The sequence below is a fragment of the Accipiter gentilis genome, chromosome 9, assembly GCF_929443795.1.
Source record: "Accipiter gentilis chromosome 9, bAccGen1.1, whole genome shotgun sequence".
Lineage (NCBI taxonomy): Eukaryota > Metazoa > Chordata > Aves > Accipitriformes > Accipitridae > Astur > Astur gentilis.
In genome coordinates, this window is record NC_064888.1 from 30,687,536 (window position 1) to 30,705,169 (window position 17,634).

The window sequence follows — 17,634 nt, forward strand, 5'->3', positions numbered from 1 at the left end:
TGGAGACAGGAGCTAACATAAATGAAATTTACTCTGAGTCAAAGGCTTTGGGATTTTTTTTTTGTGTTTTTTTTTTTTTTTTTTTTTTTTTTTTTTTAATAATTTGTGTGATTGAAAGCTTTTGGTGCACAATAGGATTTTTGCAGGACTGGTGGAGAAGGCTGTTGGTGTGCTACTATGCCAGGTAAATTTGTTGAATTATCTACTTGGAAAGACAAGCTGATAAAAATGAGGAAGCTGGGACTTCATGCCCTATTTCTGCTGTGAATACATCTTCATTAAATGTACAGTCATCCATCGTCTCTGGCTCAGAATGATACCCTGGGCTAACTAACAAGATGGGTTATTTCAGGAGTTTTCTGGTGTCATGGTGAGGGAGAAGATGACATAAAATGAAGTCACATCTTTAGAGCTAATACCAGGTGCATTTGTCTATCCCAGGTGTCTGCCTCCCAGTCCTTGTCAAAGCAGTGAAATGCTTTGGTGTCACTTTGGGAATGTGTCTGATGGTGCTGATGGTACCTCTGGCAGGGAAAACATGAGCAAATTGGGCTGTGCTGGTCAGCAGCAATACCTTCTTTTGAAGTAGGATTGTGCTTGCAAAAGTGATTCTTCTTGCTGTAAACCAAGCCAACTCATGACCACCGGCTCCTGAAGAATCAGTTGAAATTTGCCAAACACCAGTCAGTTCTCTGCAGAAGAAAGTTTTTTTTTCCCAATTTGCTGTAGAGCAAGCAGGCCAGGAGAGCTCTGGATTCTGGCTGAGACAGCAGCTAGTTAAACTTAGGGGAAAGCACCACTCACCTCCCCACCCTCCCTCTCCCAGTTAATGGTTGAGAGACTTAGGGATGCAGAAACTTATTGTCATGGCCGAGCCTAAAGGTAGATCTGTGGGCTCCTTGGAGCTCCCCTGGAAAACAAATCTAAGACAGGAAGGGCTGTTCTAAAACTAATGTGGAGTTCTATTTACACAATTTTTACAGCAGGTAGTCACAGAGGTGCTGAAATTCTCTTTGGAATGCCTGAAATGTGACTGTAACCCTCAATCTTAGTCTCCCAGTGTGCCCTGCGTGCACAAAATGAATGTGCCCTCATCTCTCCACCATTGGCTTGGCTTTGGTTATGTCATAAACCAATGAAGCTGGTTGATGTTATGGGCTCAGTCCTATAGTCAAACACCTGCTGAATTCCATGGGAATTTTGCTATGGGAAGGATCACATAAAAAGCTTTGTTACTGGTCTAGACCTGGTCTGAAGACATGTACATTACTCTTAACGGTGAAGGCTTAACAGCATGGAGTTAGAGAGATCTGATGGATCTTCCTTCACCTCCTCAAGAAGAAGGGTAGTGCCTTGCAGCATGTTTGTGACTTTAAGTTCTTTTGATCTCAAGAACACATAACTTGCAAGATGTATGTTGTGATTGCAGCCTGGCACAAGGGCAGAGGGGAGTTTTGAGGGAAGGCAGTTTGGGACAAGCCAAAGAAACCCATCTTACACATGCTATAATGGATTGACTTATTCCTGCACAATGGGTGTAAGATTTCAGGTAGCTTTTTCTGCAACGTCATCTGTGCAGCTGCCAATAGAAATAAATGTTTACTGACTTCTGCTTTGGGCAAAATAGTGTTAACTGACTTCCAATAGGCACCAAACAGATCAGCTTACTCTCTTGTTTTTAAATTACTGCTACACCGCTGATCATCACTGCTGACTTAGGATTTTCTTGTCAGTGTCAAGATACCTTCTCTCCATCTGGCCCCACTGTTCTCAGACATTTTAGGGAATGCACATGCATTTTACTTGTTTCCAAAACAATAAAGCAACATAGATCCATCTTCTGGTGGTATTAATTTACGCACTACAGCTGAAAGCTACTTTGAATACAACTCACACATCAGACAACCCTACAGGTCTTTCTACATGTTCTATGCTGTATCTGATAGTTGGCTATTTATAAGATATCTGCATGTGATGCACATTGCACAGCTTGTCTGTTCTTTGAATATAGCTAGAATATAGTAGAAGCCAAAATTTTTCTTTCTTAATTTGTGCTGATTTTTTTTCCTGGGCATTCCTGATTTCTTAATGTGTAGCAATAAAAGTACCTGCTGTAAGCAATGCATTTTTTGGTGGTATTATCACATGAACCTTGTGACTGACTTAGATATACTCTGGTGGTTGCTGTTTTAAAATTAATTGAAATGAATTGATTTTATTTTTTTTTGTTGCATCCTGGAGTAAAATGTCAGAAATTATAGAAATGCCAACCTGTGAATACAAACTTCTGCTGATGAGGAAAGAAGTATCCAGGTTTTTCTTTTAACGTTTTGCTGACATATGGTGCTTTTAACACAGTGACAAATTAATTGACTGGATGTAAAAGAGATGGACAGCGCTTAGCAAGGAAGGACAGGATGTGCATTATAAGACAGCTGGTTCTGCCTCTGTTGGATTATGGAGACAATATACATTGGACAGCTAACGAGTCTCTGTTGCATAAGATAGATTCTCCTTATAATAGAATTGCACGCTTTGTCTCTAAATGAGGTTATTATACACACCATTGCACAATGTTTGAAGAGCTTGGTTGGCCCTTGTAGAGGGTTAGGAGAGAAATAAATTGGAAAACAATTGCACATAAGACCTTCAATCCATCAACTGCTCCATATTTATCCAAATTACCATTACACTCTTCCAAAATACAAATCTGTGATACATTCAGGGGTGGAATGTTAATACTGACCGGCTAGATTTTGACAAGGCAGATTTTTCTTTTGCTGTTGTTCCTAAGTTGCAGTAAAATCTTGCTTCCTCAGAAGGAAAAGGTGGTAGTAGAAACCACTTGTAGTGACATAACAACTCTCTACTGAGAATGAATTCTCAATTTATTTTTTGCCACTATGCAAACTTCAGTCTGAGTCTCAGGAGGTTTTGATTTTTCCAAAGATAAACTGTGAACAACTTCATTTATAAAGAACTCTTCCTCAGTAATATTCAGATTTTAAGGGCAATGCTTGCAAAAGTAATTTATGATTTGAAGTGCTTCCATTTTGGGTCCCAACTTGTGACCATTATAGCACATGTTTTTCAGGAAATGCTGATTTAAAAATTCCAGACTCCTTATGCTCTTGAAGACTGGACTCCTAGAATTTTACATCTTCAAAATAACAAGCCACTTTTGAAAATCCTTGCTCAACCACTGAGCAAGGCCAAATGTAGCAATTCTAGGTGATGTGATGGCACTGTTTCCCACATCAATGGAAGAATTCTGTGGCAAGAGTTTTGACAGAGCTTATAAAAAAGACAGCAAAAGGGGGTTTTGTCAAAGCCAGTGTAAATAATCATGTGTCTCATCTCCTACTTGGCATTTTTGTCTTCTTCAATTAAATCTTTTGTCTGCTAATCCGACTTCCAGTCAAATAACCCTCCTTTTTAATTTCAGGTCTCCAGGTACTAGACAAGGATGGGATCTTGCTAAATAATGTTAAATAATAATAATCTTCGTCTGACAGGGTAGATACTAAAAATATTGTAATGTGCAAAGCTATGAAGGTGGCTTTGTTCTAGAGCTTTATTCCTCAGACTAAAAACAAGTACATCCTCAAAACACAGTTGAAAGCAGCATTTCAGTACAGAAAGCTGTAAGTGGGTCCATGGTGTAGTTTCTGTTCAGGTGTGGCTATATTGAATTCCCACAAGTATACTGTTCCAACATGAAGGAAGAGGAGACACATGACAAAGAATGACTTGGTGGTAATTGTGCTAGTCATAGTTGTTGCTGTTTATACTTTCTTTCCCTTTCCTAGGGCCCCTGCAGTTAAACTGAAAAGTTTTTATATATATATATATATATACACAAACACACATACATACATATGTGAGTGTGTACATGTGCTTTGCAGGATTTTCTTTGGAAGAAGTTATTCTTTTGTACAGTCCTTCACTGACATTTCTATAGCCTGCTCGCATCCTGTTGGGTGAAGCTATGATCCTTAATGTAAGGAAATGTAGCTCATAAGAAGAAAGATTGCAATAAGCACAGTTACTAGTAATTAATTTTCCACCCCTGGATACTCTTCCAGTGACTGTTTTATATTCTCTGTGGTAGAGCGTGCTCACTGATGACAGTGTTTAAGAGTATTTCATTTGTGGTTCGAAGTAGCTGGATGTTTCTCTTAATGAGCTCTCCTGCTGCTATCACAACAACTTTAAATACCTTATGGCTATTGAGGAAAGACTGACACACAGGCAGATTTGTTTCTGCAAATATCATCCTGATTGAGTTGCATTCTTCAGTGAGGTTGATTTCATCACAGGTTGTGCTGCTGCTATAGTAGTTTTTTAAGAGCTCTTCCTCTTGTCTTTTTCTTAGGAAAAAGAGAAACTGTATGTGGAATTGAAGCATGTCTTGGCCCGGCAGCCTGGGCCTGAAGCCGCAGAACAGTTACAGCTCTACCGGCACACTCTGCGAGAGAAGACTAAACAGCTGAAAGTAAGAGATGTCCTCTGTCTCTGGCTGAGGGGCTGCCAGGATTGCAGAATGTTTTCACCGGTGATCCTGGGGAGCGAGGTTTCAGGAAGATTTTGGATAAACAGTGTGCATGCCTTAGTATATTAGGTCTGGAAAATAAGGTTAATACTGCATCTCCCCAGGGGAGAACCAATAGCAGTAGAAGAACTTTTTTCACATCATGCTAGTTTGTTTCATTAAAATAGAGGAGAAGTCTTATTAGAATATGAGTATGCAGCACAATGCTGTAAATGCTTTTTGTGCATGGGCATACTGGGACACTCAGTTTTTCATTACGCTTATTCTCCTTCCCTTTTCTTGAACTATTAAGATCTTTAATAAGCAAATCAAAGCAATTTAATTTTCTTTTTAAAAAACTAGTGGGAATATATTGAGAATGCAGTCTCAAATTCTTGTTATTTCTCTTGCAATGTGTACATGTATATTAGACTTGCAATTTGTATAGGGATGACAGGAGTAACCTATCCTAACCCCTTGTAACTAGAAGGGAGGCTTTCCTGTTTCTGAAGGAATCTTATGGGAAACTTTGAAAGCATGATATTAAAAAGTGATTGTTTGATAGAATAAGCTGATCTTCCCTTGTTCTTGCCTGCATGAAAGATCTCCCCAGGAGTTCATCTACTTCTACAGCTCCTCTCTTTGTTGAAGTCATCATCTCCTGTTCACTGCATCATAATCACGTCTATACTAACCATGAGGAAAAAAATGCAGGAGCAGATGGGCCCTTAGGAAACAAAGAGGCTGTTATGCAAATCCTAGTCCACGGAGAAGAAAAACAATGTAGAATATGTAAAATAGAAGCCAAAGTTTAGCTAAACTGAATGTGATTTGAAGTTTTCCATATGGTTCCCATTTGTCCTTAATGCAGTCAATTGCTACTGTGTATTTGAGGCACAGTATGCTGTAGTGTACTGGCATGCAAGCCATTTTGTGGTGCCAGGTCGAGCTATTCCCCTTAAAGAAGGAAAACACACTATGCATGCTCCTACTTTCTTTAAGATTTACTGATTCACATGTGAAAGCAGTATTGTATTTACACTGCCTGGTACTACTTTGTCTGTGTGGATTGAATTACTTCACATAACAAAGCGCATCCCTGTGAATAAACCACATTATTATTAAATAAGTCCCTACTTTATTATTTTTTAAGACCTTCACTTTGGATTTTCACCCAGATTTGCGTCCCAGAACATTAAGACCTAATGTATGTATTAATACCATTCCCATAATCCTTGGAGCGTATTTTACATGTTTTGTTAGGGTTAAATGGCATAGCCTTGATTTTGTAAATTGTCCTTAGGTGAGCAGAGGTGATCAAATAAAACATCATGATAGAAGATGAGATGTGGTGGAAAATGGTGATGTCTTATATCATCAAATGTGAAAGGAAAAAGTGCTTGTAAAAGTACTAACTTATGTGTAAGTGAAACTAACATCTCCTGTTTCTGCTTTTTCTTTTGTTTGTTAGGTTTTGTCCTCAGAATTGAATATGTATGAATCGCAGAGCCAGGAATACAAATATGAAATTGAAAGACTTGCCAACGAGCTTCTGAATGTGAAGAAGAAATATCTGGCTCAGAAACGCAAGGAACAACAGGCCAAGTATGGGAAAATAACAGTTTTGTCTACACAACTTTCTGCACAAACTAGGTTTTTTTTAGATCCTGCTTTACCCTTTTGATCAGAATGTAGCCAAATTTGACTGAGGTGATATAATACTGTTGCCTAATTTTCCTGAATGCTATCCTTCATATTACTTCAGTCTGGTCTAGATTTACCATGATCTATGGCCAGGACAAGAACAGCCAGCAGAGAGGTTGCTGGCATGTTCTGCGGTCCAGTTAAATTATTCATACCAATGAGATGGTGCCCAGAGGACACAGATTAGTGTCTGGTCTCTCACATTGAATCATAGATTCATAGCATAGTTTGGGTTGGAAGGCACCTTTAAAGGTCATCTAGTCCACCCCCCCCGCAATGAGCAGGGACATCTTCAACTAGATCAGGTTGCTCAGAGCCCCTTCGAGCTTGACCTTGAATGTTCCCAGGAATGGAGCATCTACTACCTCTCTGGGCAACCTGTTCTAGTGTTTCACTACCCTCATTTTAAAAAATTTCTTCCTTGTATCTAGTCTAAATCTACCTTCTTTTAGTTTAAAAACATTAGCCCTTGCCCTATTGCAACAGACCCTGCTAAAAAGTTTGTCCCCATCTTTCTTATAAGCCCCCTTTAATTACTTGAAAGCTGCTATAAGGTGTCCCTGGAGCCTTCTCTTCTCCAGGCTAAACACCACCAAGTCTCTCAGCCCTTCCTCACAGGAGAGGTGTTCCATCCCTCTGATTATTTTTGTGGACCTCCTCTGGACCTGCTCCAACAGGTCCATGTCTTTCCTGTGCTGTGGACTCCAGAGCTGGACAGAGTACTGCAGGTGGGGTCTCACCAGAGCGGAGCAGAGGGGCAGAATCACCTCCCTCAACCTGCTGGTCACACTTCTTTTGTTGCAGCCCAGGATACAGTTGGCTTTCTGGGTTGCAAGCGCACATTGCCGGCTCATGTCCAGCTTTTTATCTACCAGTACCCCCAAGTCCTTCTTGGCAGGGCTGCTCCCAATTCTGTCATCCCCCAGCCTGTATTGATACCAGGGGTTGCCCTGACCCAGGTGCGGGACCTTGCACTTGGCCTCGTTGAACCTCTTGTTGAACCTCTGTCTTTCCACGCCTTTCCATCCCAGCCTGTCCCTTCCTCACACACTAAAGCCAGCTATTCTCTATGTAGCTGAATATAATTCAAAGCTGCTTGTATCTGTTTCTTCCTTAATCATATTTCAGCCAGCAAACAGTTTTGATGACTGAATTAGCAAAATAGTGATAAACAGTGACTTTTGTCCATCTGCAAATTGCATAATGTTACCTTAAGGTTTGGAATTAGCAACAATTGTGCAGTGCAAATGGCCTTCCTGGAGTTTTAGGATCAATATGTGAGGCTATCGTAATGCCTAATAATCTGTTTCCAGCAACTAAGTATCCTCTTCACAATAGTTTTAATGTTTCCATTTTGCACCCTGGCATCATGTTTCTTTCTGTTCATCAGATGAGAAGAAATTCACTCATGTTTTGCTGTTATATCGTACCTAGAATTAATTCGTGACATAACTATTGACAAAACCCAACTTGTTAGGGGCATAACTGCTTCAAAGTAAAACAAAAATATTTTGCGAGGTGATGGTGACTGAACTTGGGTCTGTTAATCATACACAGTGAATGGAATTTCATGTTGCAGGTCAATTAGTGCTGGACTCATTACACTGTTTATAGGTTCAGGATAGATATCTGCCATTAGTGCAGCTTGTCAGGCTGTTGTTCTTGTGGGCAGGCATGGCTGTAGTCCGATAAGCATGGTATCTTTGTGACATCTGTGTTTTGGAAGTATACTCAGATGCTGTTAGTGGTGCTTCTGCGGGATGATAGCATCTCATTGCTCCCACCTGAGGCTCAGAAGCTACCAATACTGTGCTGTCAGCCCTGACTTGCACTTCTCTTGTCTTTGTGGCAGCCAAGAGGTGGGCAGGTGCTGGGCTTTGCTCTCCTCTGTCCCTCATTGTTTTGTTCCCCAGTCAAACGTGTTGGATTACATTCTGCTTTGAAGGATATGCACACCCCAAGGCATAACTGGGCATATCAATCCTGGATAACAGCAGCTTCTGCAGTCTTTAGACTGTGCTTTGTGTTGCCCCAGCAGCAGGGCAAAGGAAACAACCTTGTTCTGCAGCCTTCCTTTTCCAAACTGCCAGTTGTCCATGACACGTCTTTTGCTTTCTGCAATGGAGAGAGCTTGCTGCACAGCCAGATCCTTCCCCAAGGAGTCCTTCACCCCCTTCACAGCCATGCCACATCGCTCTTGCCTCCGACTGGGCTGGACAGGCACTGTCTGGTGTGTAGGTGCTTGCCAAAGAGCCAGGGCCATTTGATTTGTACAATCGCAGGTTGCTCTAAATCCCAGCTGACACAAAACCACTGACTTGATCTCTATCATGCTGGCTAATGTTAACAACATGTCTGAAATAAATGTGGCTGGTTTTGCTAATAAAAGAGGATCCTGTCAGGACAATAGCATTAATAGCATTATTGACTACCTGGGTATGAAAGAGAATTAATACTCTCAGATAACCTCACACAAAGGTATCATCTAAAGCTTTTATTGATTTGCACAAGACAGTTCTGGTTTGTGATTTAAAGTCTCGATACTAAACTAATGCAGCTTTCCATGGGATGCTAAAGGAATATAACAACTGACAACAGGAATTTGACTTTGTTTTGTGTTCAAGCTGAAAATCCAATGTTTAAGATTTTGGTTGTGAATTTGAAATCTTCTTTTTCTGCTCTCTGATTCTGAATGTTGTCTTTCCCAGATGCCTTAGGCTTTCTTTTTCTCACTCTTCCCATTCTCTCCTTTCTGCTTCACTAGTTTTCCTAGTTGCTTTTAGCTCCAGGGTTCCAGTTTGATCTTGATAAGGATCGGTGAGAAAATATGAAGCTTAAATCCACACCAGAGACATGATCCTGCAGTCCTATATATGTAAATAAGTGCACTGAGGGATGTCAGTAGTAACTGGGAGCTTTTGCACGTGGCTGCTTGCACATTAATTCTGCAAAATATATTACAGTATTCGGCTGCATAGAGTTTTCCATACTGATGAGCACATCTGTTGGCTGTCTCCATGGGAGCATGAAGAAAGAATAAGCATGGACTCTGGATCATTTTCTTTCCCCAGAGTTGGAAGCCCAATAGTAAGATAGGATGAGCCATCTAAATATAGCATGCTAGTTTTTAGTGCTGTCAGCTGGCACATCCATTAGTGCTACATTCGTAAAATTAAAACCAGTTATAAATGGTTTTCATGGTTAAGTTCATCTGTGCCATCTTTTGCCTGTTCTCCCACCTCCATATGGGTTAAATTTGGAAAAGGAAGTATAACTAGTCATCCTACAGGGTTTCTCTGAACTTCCTCCTCTCCCGACACAGTTATTTAGGGACAAAGAGAAAAGTATTAATTCCGGGAACTGTTTTCTTTTTCCTTACTGGGGACTGAGAAAGGGTACTAATGTGACAAGGCTGGATTTTGCAAAAGTGTGGTTGCACTCACGTTTGTGTCTCTGTCTCAATGACTGTAAAATAAAATAATGGCACTGACCTTCTTTGTAAAGCCTTGAGACCTCTACTGTTATGATAAACTAGTACTTCATAAAGCTCCACTTGGTTAATTTTAAATATCTCAGGACCTTTCTCTGAAACCTCCAGGTATATCACAGTGGGTTTGAAATACTGCCCTTTGTATTTGTTCTGCTATGCTTAACTCCCCAATCTCATAAGAGTAGAACCAGCTAACCCTTGTTCCCTCCTCTTAAATTCAAGTCCTCCTGGATCCTCAGATGGAGCAACTTCCTGGGGCTATCAGTGCACCCAGAGCACACTGTTAGTTTTCTGCGAATGTCATAGGCAGGGTAATTATCACTAGAATTTTATTAAAATGTGAAGACAGATAACACTACTTATGCATTAAAATTCAACAAAGAAAAAATATCTCCCTTTGATGAATCTAGCTGTTTGTTTGAAAATAGGCATATACTTGCTGGAATGGGATGGTGATTAGAAATCTGAAGTCACAGAGCTCATGTACAAACTTGCTCTAATGAGGTGTTCTGACCATTTTGGGGAGTAGCACGAAGAGAGCTCATTTATTTCTAATTTTTTTTAATTCCAAAAACCATCAGTAGGCTTGTAATTAGATCCAAACAGACACCTAGTCTTGGTGGTTTAGCTTAACAGGCTTTAATCAACAATTTTTTAATGATCTCTTGATACGTGGTTGCATCAAAGAAACTTTGGAGGACACAGATTTCCTTAGTTTGTAAACATCACTGGGCTGCAGAATGAAATATGTATTTTCCTTTTCTTTGTTTCTATTTAAAGGGAGAAGGAGCGGTTCTTGACTGATCTGGAGCCTGAGTTTCCACGCCACAGATCTGATGTTCCTCGCTTCACCGGAGGGGGCTTTGCTCTCAGCAGACCCCTTCCCAGAGTTACAGCTTAGGAATGGACTCATCACATTCCTGTCCCCAGTTTCTTGCTAAACTCTGTTTGTGCTGGGTTGTTTGAGAACCTGTAATTTTAAAAGAAATTCAGAATCAGCTTTCCCTCTGAAATCACTGTATTGCCTTCAGGAAAAGGCATTTTATAGTAGAGTTAATGTAGTTTTGGTTTACAAACTGTGGACCAAATCTGCCCATATGATGCCAGCAGAAGCCTGCACTGATATAACTGAATAGTGGAGACCATGCAGATATTTCTTCTTCAATACTGTGTCTCTATTTAGCACTGTAACACCACAAAATGCCTTAATATATAGTTATTTCCCCTTTATCTACCTGTTGTGAGCACTCACTCCATTTATCTTCTGACTCAAAGCACCTGAAAGAAATGAGAAAACAGAAAAGAAGAAAAATTAATAGTCTGATGTTTCAAGCCCTACTGAGCAAATGCAAAATTAAGGAGTCTTTACTTAGATGTACACACGTAGCAGTTCTTTGTGCAGGTAGTATATAATAGGGTTTATGCAGTGTTTGCTACAGTTGTTAGTAAGATCAAGGAAGTTTGTGGGCACAATGTACATTATTAAGAATGCGACTCTGTTTACTGTGGTAGACACAAAGTGACATAATTACGTCTGTTCAACTGGGGAGACTGTACACACTGACTGGGACATGCTGTTCTCCCACATAAATCCTTCCAAGTGATTCAAACTTGGACTCAAAACATGGCAAACTTTACTCTTTAATTTCTAGACACTTGGGCATTTTTGTAACTTTCAGAAATTGTTTTTGTAATACAGCAGGAGCCCTCCAACCTTTTCAGCCAAAAGAGATTTAATTACCATTCATTAACAAGTGAAATAACAAAGTCACGGCATGAGGTGCTGAAGTATAGAAAACTTTCAAGCTGTAAAATAAAATGTTTTGAAACTGATTTGTACATGGAAGCTTTTTCCCAGCCTGGGGGATAAAAATACTTGTCCAAAGAGATATGCTGATAAATATTTCACATGCACAAAAAAACCCTTTGCAAAGATTTTGTTCTTTCCTTTGGTGGAATACATAATTAAATATTAAAGCTACTGTGGGAAACTTTTAATGGAAGTGTTTAATTCAAAGGAATCAAGTTAAATACGACAGGGATCTACTTTGCTTTTACATTGGGGACCAGAACACTTAGTCATCAGATCTATTGTATATTTCTTTTGTTCCCAAAATAGCTATTATTGCTTTTCCACTGTCAAGTGCATTATGCTAAAGTTATCATTTTAGGGCAGTCATGCTGTCTGAATCGTGTCTTTTGTGTACCTGACATGTCCTTATAGTTAGAATAACTGAGAATAACTGACATGGGCACTTGAGCTTGATGGGATCCCAGGTAGGTTTTACTGAAGCTTTTAAAAGCTGGTATTTGTTAAGGTCTTGAGTATCCAGCCTGGAGCTGAACTCTCCTATGCTTACTGGTACTGGGAAGTAATTTGTACTGAAATAAATCATCAAAGTCACATTTCTTAATTCACATGAATGCAAGAGGCACAGTTAGACTCCCAGAATACCATAACACTGCAGAGAAGCAAGTTACTTATTACACTGAACTGTACAGCGTACCCCCTAACTTATCCAGAGGTAAACCAGGTCTGTGTACATCTTTCCCTCTGTTATCACGATTTAGGAGACGAGGTGTTACAGTGGTCAGAGCAAGGGAAGGGGAGCCAAACAGATGGAAGGTGTTCCCTAATTGCATGTATTTTTATGAATACACAATTGCATATGTTTTTATGAATTCACAAATAAACCGGATTCTTTTCCATCTTTAGATGTACTTAATAGTAGCTTGCATTGCACAGATTGGACTATTTTTAGGGTAAGAAGTTCCATCCTTAAATGATTCTTGACCTGAGTTTTCCAGTCTCTAAAATGGGTGGGATAGTATTTGTCTAATGACTTACAAAGGTAAATTCACTTATGTCTAAAAAGTGATTAGCCTTCTAGATTAAAAAAACATACAGGACTGCAAAAAATTGTGATTTTCTCATACAACATGTTCTTCCAGTCTGAAGAGCTGGGAAGTGAATACAGTAAATTCCACCTCCAAAATACAGGAGGTTTTACTGTGTTTCTTCACAATTTCAGGCATCCAGATGTGAATGTGTTGGCTACTATCTCCAGTTTTATTGCATTATTTACTTACTGCCAGGGAAACTAAGTTCACAGGTTAATTTGGAAAAGAATTTAAAAAAAAAAGGGCAAGAAAATATAGTAATCAAATAATTGCCAGTAACTTTCAGCATAATCAGGAATAGAATAACTGCAGCCAGCTTAATTTATAGTGCTAGAGCGTGAAAACCATTTCTGAGTTCATATAATAGAATGGATTAAAGCACACCAAATCCCTTCCCCCCTGGTCTATAAAAGTCAGGGAGCTTGAAAAATTGCTCTGGATGTCTGTGAACCCAGCTGATGCTGAGGTGCTTTTAGTGTTCAAGGATTTGGCTTGCACAGCAGGGAAAGACAGAGCGTTAATGAGAGTATCATTTGTTCAGTTGCTTCTGCATTGTGAGCAGCAGCTCTGAAGTGCTTCTCCAAGTTTTGTTGCAGAATAATGTTAATTGAATTCCAGTCTGTGCAAGATGTAAGCCTAGAAGTAGCAAGCATATCTTTAACTTCTTGTTCCTGTAAAGTTATGTGAAAAGATGGAGGCGAAGGGCTATGATCCATGGCACTTAAGTTAGAGGAAATCTTTCTTCACTTTAATTGGTTTGGATTGGAGCTGTAGTAGCTTGCTCACTAAACCTATCCTGGAGTCTTTTTCAGTGAGTAAAGTATGTAATATTGTTCATTTTCAGAGCTCTTGCAATACGTAGATAATATTTTAAGTAACTTCACATCTAGCTTAAGCTCTGATCTTGTCTGGCAGGTATGTATTCAGTGTATTGTACAAGCAGGACACATGACACCGTATGCTGGACTATCAGGTTCAAAGGCAGGAGCACGGCCCTTCTGGGATCACCTGTCAGCTACCAAAGACACGGCACAAAGAATCCAGTCCTTAATTTACACTCGCTTTGTGAATTCAGAGGAGCAGAAGCACATGCTACACACCCAGTAACGTGTCCTGCTGCTGTAAATCTGGGAACCCTTTGAGTCAACAGCAGTGAAAAACAGGTCACAGCTCAGGCTTTGTTGTGTTGAGAACTACATACTCCAGGGCAGGCTGGGGAGGCAGAAGGAAAGGCTGAGTACTTGGCACCCACAGACTTTTACCAGCACCACAGAGGAGAGGCTTTGCTGTGAGCAGAGAAGTACGTACTGGGCCCTGGGGCACTAATGGGCCTTAAGGGCCCTGATCAGCTCCACCTGGGCTGTGGGGCACCATTTAACAAGCTCAGCCCCACAGGTGAGTTTCTTGTGGTTTCCTGTCCTTGAGGGAACGGTTGGCTCTTGTAGCACCCTGGCAGCAGGACGCAAGACCAGCTTTAGTGCTATCTTCTAAGTACTTCAAAGAGCAAGCTGCCACAGCATGAAGAGGAATGGATTGCACAGGGAAGGGGGCTGTGGGTGTTGAAAGCCCATGGGATCAAGAGGAAAGGTTTCCCTCCCAGATCCTGTGGACAAGGAACTGCTGCGGAGCTCTTCAGCTGCGTGTCCCAGAGCACTGCCTGCAGTAACTGTGTGAGTCCACGCTGCAAGGTCTTGGGCTGCTGTTTCTTATCCTTGTGTTAGGGTGAAACTGTTGTGCCCTAAAGAAGTTGCAAGAAAGAGCAGAGAGAAGTAGATCTTTGACTTATTCCCTATCACCTATGTGAAGTTACCAGGAGAGTCAAAAAGAGAAGTCGGGCAGTGAAACCAGTGCCTGCCATCTCTGAAGCGTTAATGACTCTTTCTGAAAGTGGGCCCATCCCACCTATCTCTACCCAAATTAGAGTCTCTAAATCACGTACACTTGTATTTAGGCACTTTAGCAATTGAGTATTATTTTCCTAGCAGGTGGTTTAGCTGTTGTGCCATCTCCTCTAGCAGAGTGTATTTTTAGTGTGTTTCTAAAAGCAGGAGCTTGATTTTGATGCTCTTTCTGTTCCCTACTTGGGTACTTTTTAAGCAGCTCCACACAGATCAGCTACTTATGCTGTTCAGCATACGGAAAGATGCCAGGTTCTATTCCCGTGGGCTTGCTTGAGGAGCCTCATTTTCCAAGGAGGAGGTAAAGCTCTGCCTGTGGCACACATGGGTGTGAGGCAGCAGGGCAGGATCTGTAGGCTATGGGGCACGTGGCTGAGGTCAAAGCAGCTGCCTGCTCCTCTGCTCAGCCTTACCCTTCAGCTTGCTTTCTCCCTGAATTGGAGCACCTATGTAGGTTTATTGAACCCATATACTTTTTAATCCCTTTGCTGACCTCAATGGGTTTATTTACCTCATCACAGGTGTATAGAGCCACCCAGACAAGTCAGTATGAGTAAGGCTGTGGGAATGCAGCTCTGCTAGTGAGCACAGGGTGCTGAGCTTTCTCTTGGGGTCTCTTCTGCCTTCAGCAGCCGAGTCCTTGCAGGCAGCCACAGGAGCAAGGCAGTTTGGAGGTGAAGGTGCGGTCTTGCCCTTAGTTGACCCCCAAAGTGAAGAGGCTGAGTAGGGGTCTCCAAATATTAAGCAACTGCTGTAATGTGGCCACCCCCAGGGTAGGAGCTATACCATGGCTGTCTCATGATGCAGCTTGGGAGGTGGGTGTCCTCACTGGGTGTTAATTGGGTAATGAGTGACCACAAGCAGGATGGTCCAGGAGGGGTAGAGGCATTTATTTTTAGGGTAAAGGGCTGTAATTGAAGGGGAGAAGTAGAGTGCTAAACCCTGCAGACTGCTGTGAAATGAAGGCGAAAGTAAGCTTTGCTCTTGTGGTCTACCTTGGCTAGAAGCAGCCTGTTTCTTAGGCTGTTGCATCTAATCACAGGATTGGGATGCACACCATTAGTGTTTGCATTCTGCAGGTTGGCTGGTGCTGGCCAAGGCTTTGGCCATATGGGGGGCACTTCCAGAGATGGTTTTAACTTGGTTTTCAAGAAGAACTTATATCCTCTGTGCATCCAAGAGCTCTTGCTCTACTTGCTGCTGGGGCTCCTAGTTTCTCCGCTGGCTTGTGCGGTGCTCATCTCTCCTGCAGTGCCTCCTCTGAGAGGGCAAGAATGAACCCGAACTTGTAAGTCACGGGCCAATTGTGGAATTTTTCTTAACCAGGGTGTATCTGTGGATTTTCTGTTTGGGCTCCTTCTTGTCTTATAGCCTGAGTGCTTTCAGGGAGACTCCATGGTTTTCAAGGAGGTACTGCATCCTCCAGGGACAATGAAGACTGGCCAGGCTGACCTTGTCATGGCTGGTCAGAGCTTTCTCCTAACAGTGTATTTCCTGGTTGCACATCCTATGCTGCCTTTAAGGGCAGTCTTGCTTCCTCTCTGTGAATCCCAGACCAGCCATTTTCTTTAGTTTTACTATTCTTTATTATTTTGCAGATATTGTCAGTATTTTTTTTTTTTTGGTGCACTCTTCAGCTTACCTAACATCCAGAGAGTAAAAAAGGGTGCAAAGGTTGTTTTGAAGGATGTTATTTTTGCAAACTGCATCTTGACAGATCTGAGTTTCCCTCTAAGGTGGCCAGGAGCCTCCCTTTCTGATGGTGGGCACTTTAATCTGCCCAGGTGTGAAGTGGCTGTAAGAACTACGCTTTCAGCTAGTCTTGACTATTGAAACTTCACAGTTCTTCACAACAAGAACCATTTCTCGGGGATCTTTCTTGGCAGAAGACTAAGCGGTAATTTAAAGCCATTTTAATCTGAAATGGGAATCTCTACATGGGGTTTGAATGCACTTCAAGTATGTATTTGCAACTTTTGTTGATCCCTCTTAATTTTCCATGTGTCCCTGTAGAAACAAGGTATGTTTGCATAGTTGTAAACACACTGGTAGCTCAGCCTCTTTGAGAGCTGTAGAGTGATAAAAGCAAAAATAGTAAGGGAGTGGTGTATTTGGGATCAGCACTGGAATGCAGGTGATTAACCATTCTTCCCTACAGAAAATACAAAGAAACTGGTCAACATGTGATCCTGTCTCCCCTTTCCAGGAACACCCTGAAATTTTATCCTAAGCACAGAATATTTCTGGAGGAAAAGCATGTTTTCCTTAAAAAATAAAATAAAAAAATAATAAAAAATATTAAGTGCTGTGCCCAGCTCCTGTGGGAAAGCACAATTTTCTAGGACTGCTTTGACATTCATGTGATCACAAGTGATCATGCCAGAAGCTACCCTGTGGCAGGTGAGCTGTGGGAATCAACCACAGATACATTCCTAGCTGGCCCCAATTACAGAGTAAAATGTGTTTGCTTAAACCATCTTTGTCACTTCAAATGAAAAGGTGCCCGAAGCAGCAGCTTAAATAAGCCTGTTTTACTTTGTAATCAGGACAGGCTATGAGCAAACACGTGCTCAGTTACTGCATCTCGCCTGAAGGGTGGTAACTTGCAAATTTGTGAACATCCTCAGAACCGCTCAGTTTTGCTCTGCAAAAGCTGTGCCTCTTCGCAGCCCCCTTTGATGAAGGATGTGCAGAAGCACGTGGTGTGGCTGAATGGCAGGGCAAACTCTAGGGGCTGGCTGGGTAATAAATGTTCTCGCTTCCAAGTTACTGGTTAAGCTGCCTCATCCCCTGCAATTTCTGTGTTATGGTTCAGATGTATTCCCTCTTGGCAAGTTAGGAAAACTCATCATGAATTTTATTTTAACTGAGTGTACACAAGTCTTCCAGAAATTACCAAGTCCCTTGCTGATTTAGATGCTGTAGAGGAAGAAGACAGGCAGACCCAAAATGTCCCAGACCAGACTTCTTTAACAGCCCTGCATTGCTTTATTTGCTTTGTGGTGAGCTATTTGCTAAGTCCTGATGCTTGCACCAGTTCTGAATTTGGAGCAGCTTCAATAGTCAGCTTTTCTTGCCAGAGTTACCTTCAAAATTCCTTAAAGCAACCT

At 41.3% G+C, this 17,634-nt stretch overlaps 1 protein-coding gene across 1 annotated transcript in view; it reads left to right on the plus strand.

Annotated features, from left to right (window-relative positions):
- The window catches only part of CFAP58 (cilia and flagella associated protein 58), a 59,134-nt gene extending 48,508 nt beyond the window's left edge, over positions 1 to 10,626 (plus strand). The window contains exons 16-18 of the mRNA XM_049810741.1: positions 4,376 to 4,495; positions 6,003 to 6,136; positions 10,506 to 10,626. Coding sequence (XP_049666698.1) covers positions 4,376 to 4,495; positions 6,003 to 6,136; positions 10,506 to 10,626 — 375 coding nt within the window. The remainder of the gene's footprint in view (positions 1 to 4,375; positions 4,496 to 6,002; positions 6,137 to 10,505) is intronic.
- The last annotated feature ends 7,008 nt before the right edge of the window (positions 10,627 to 17,634 follow it).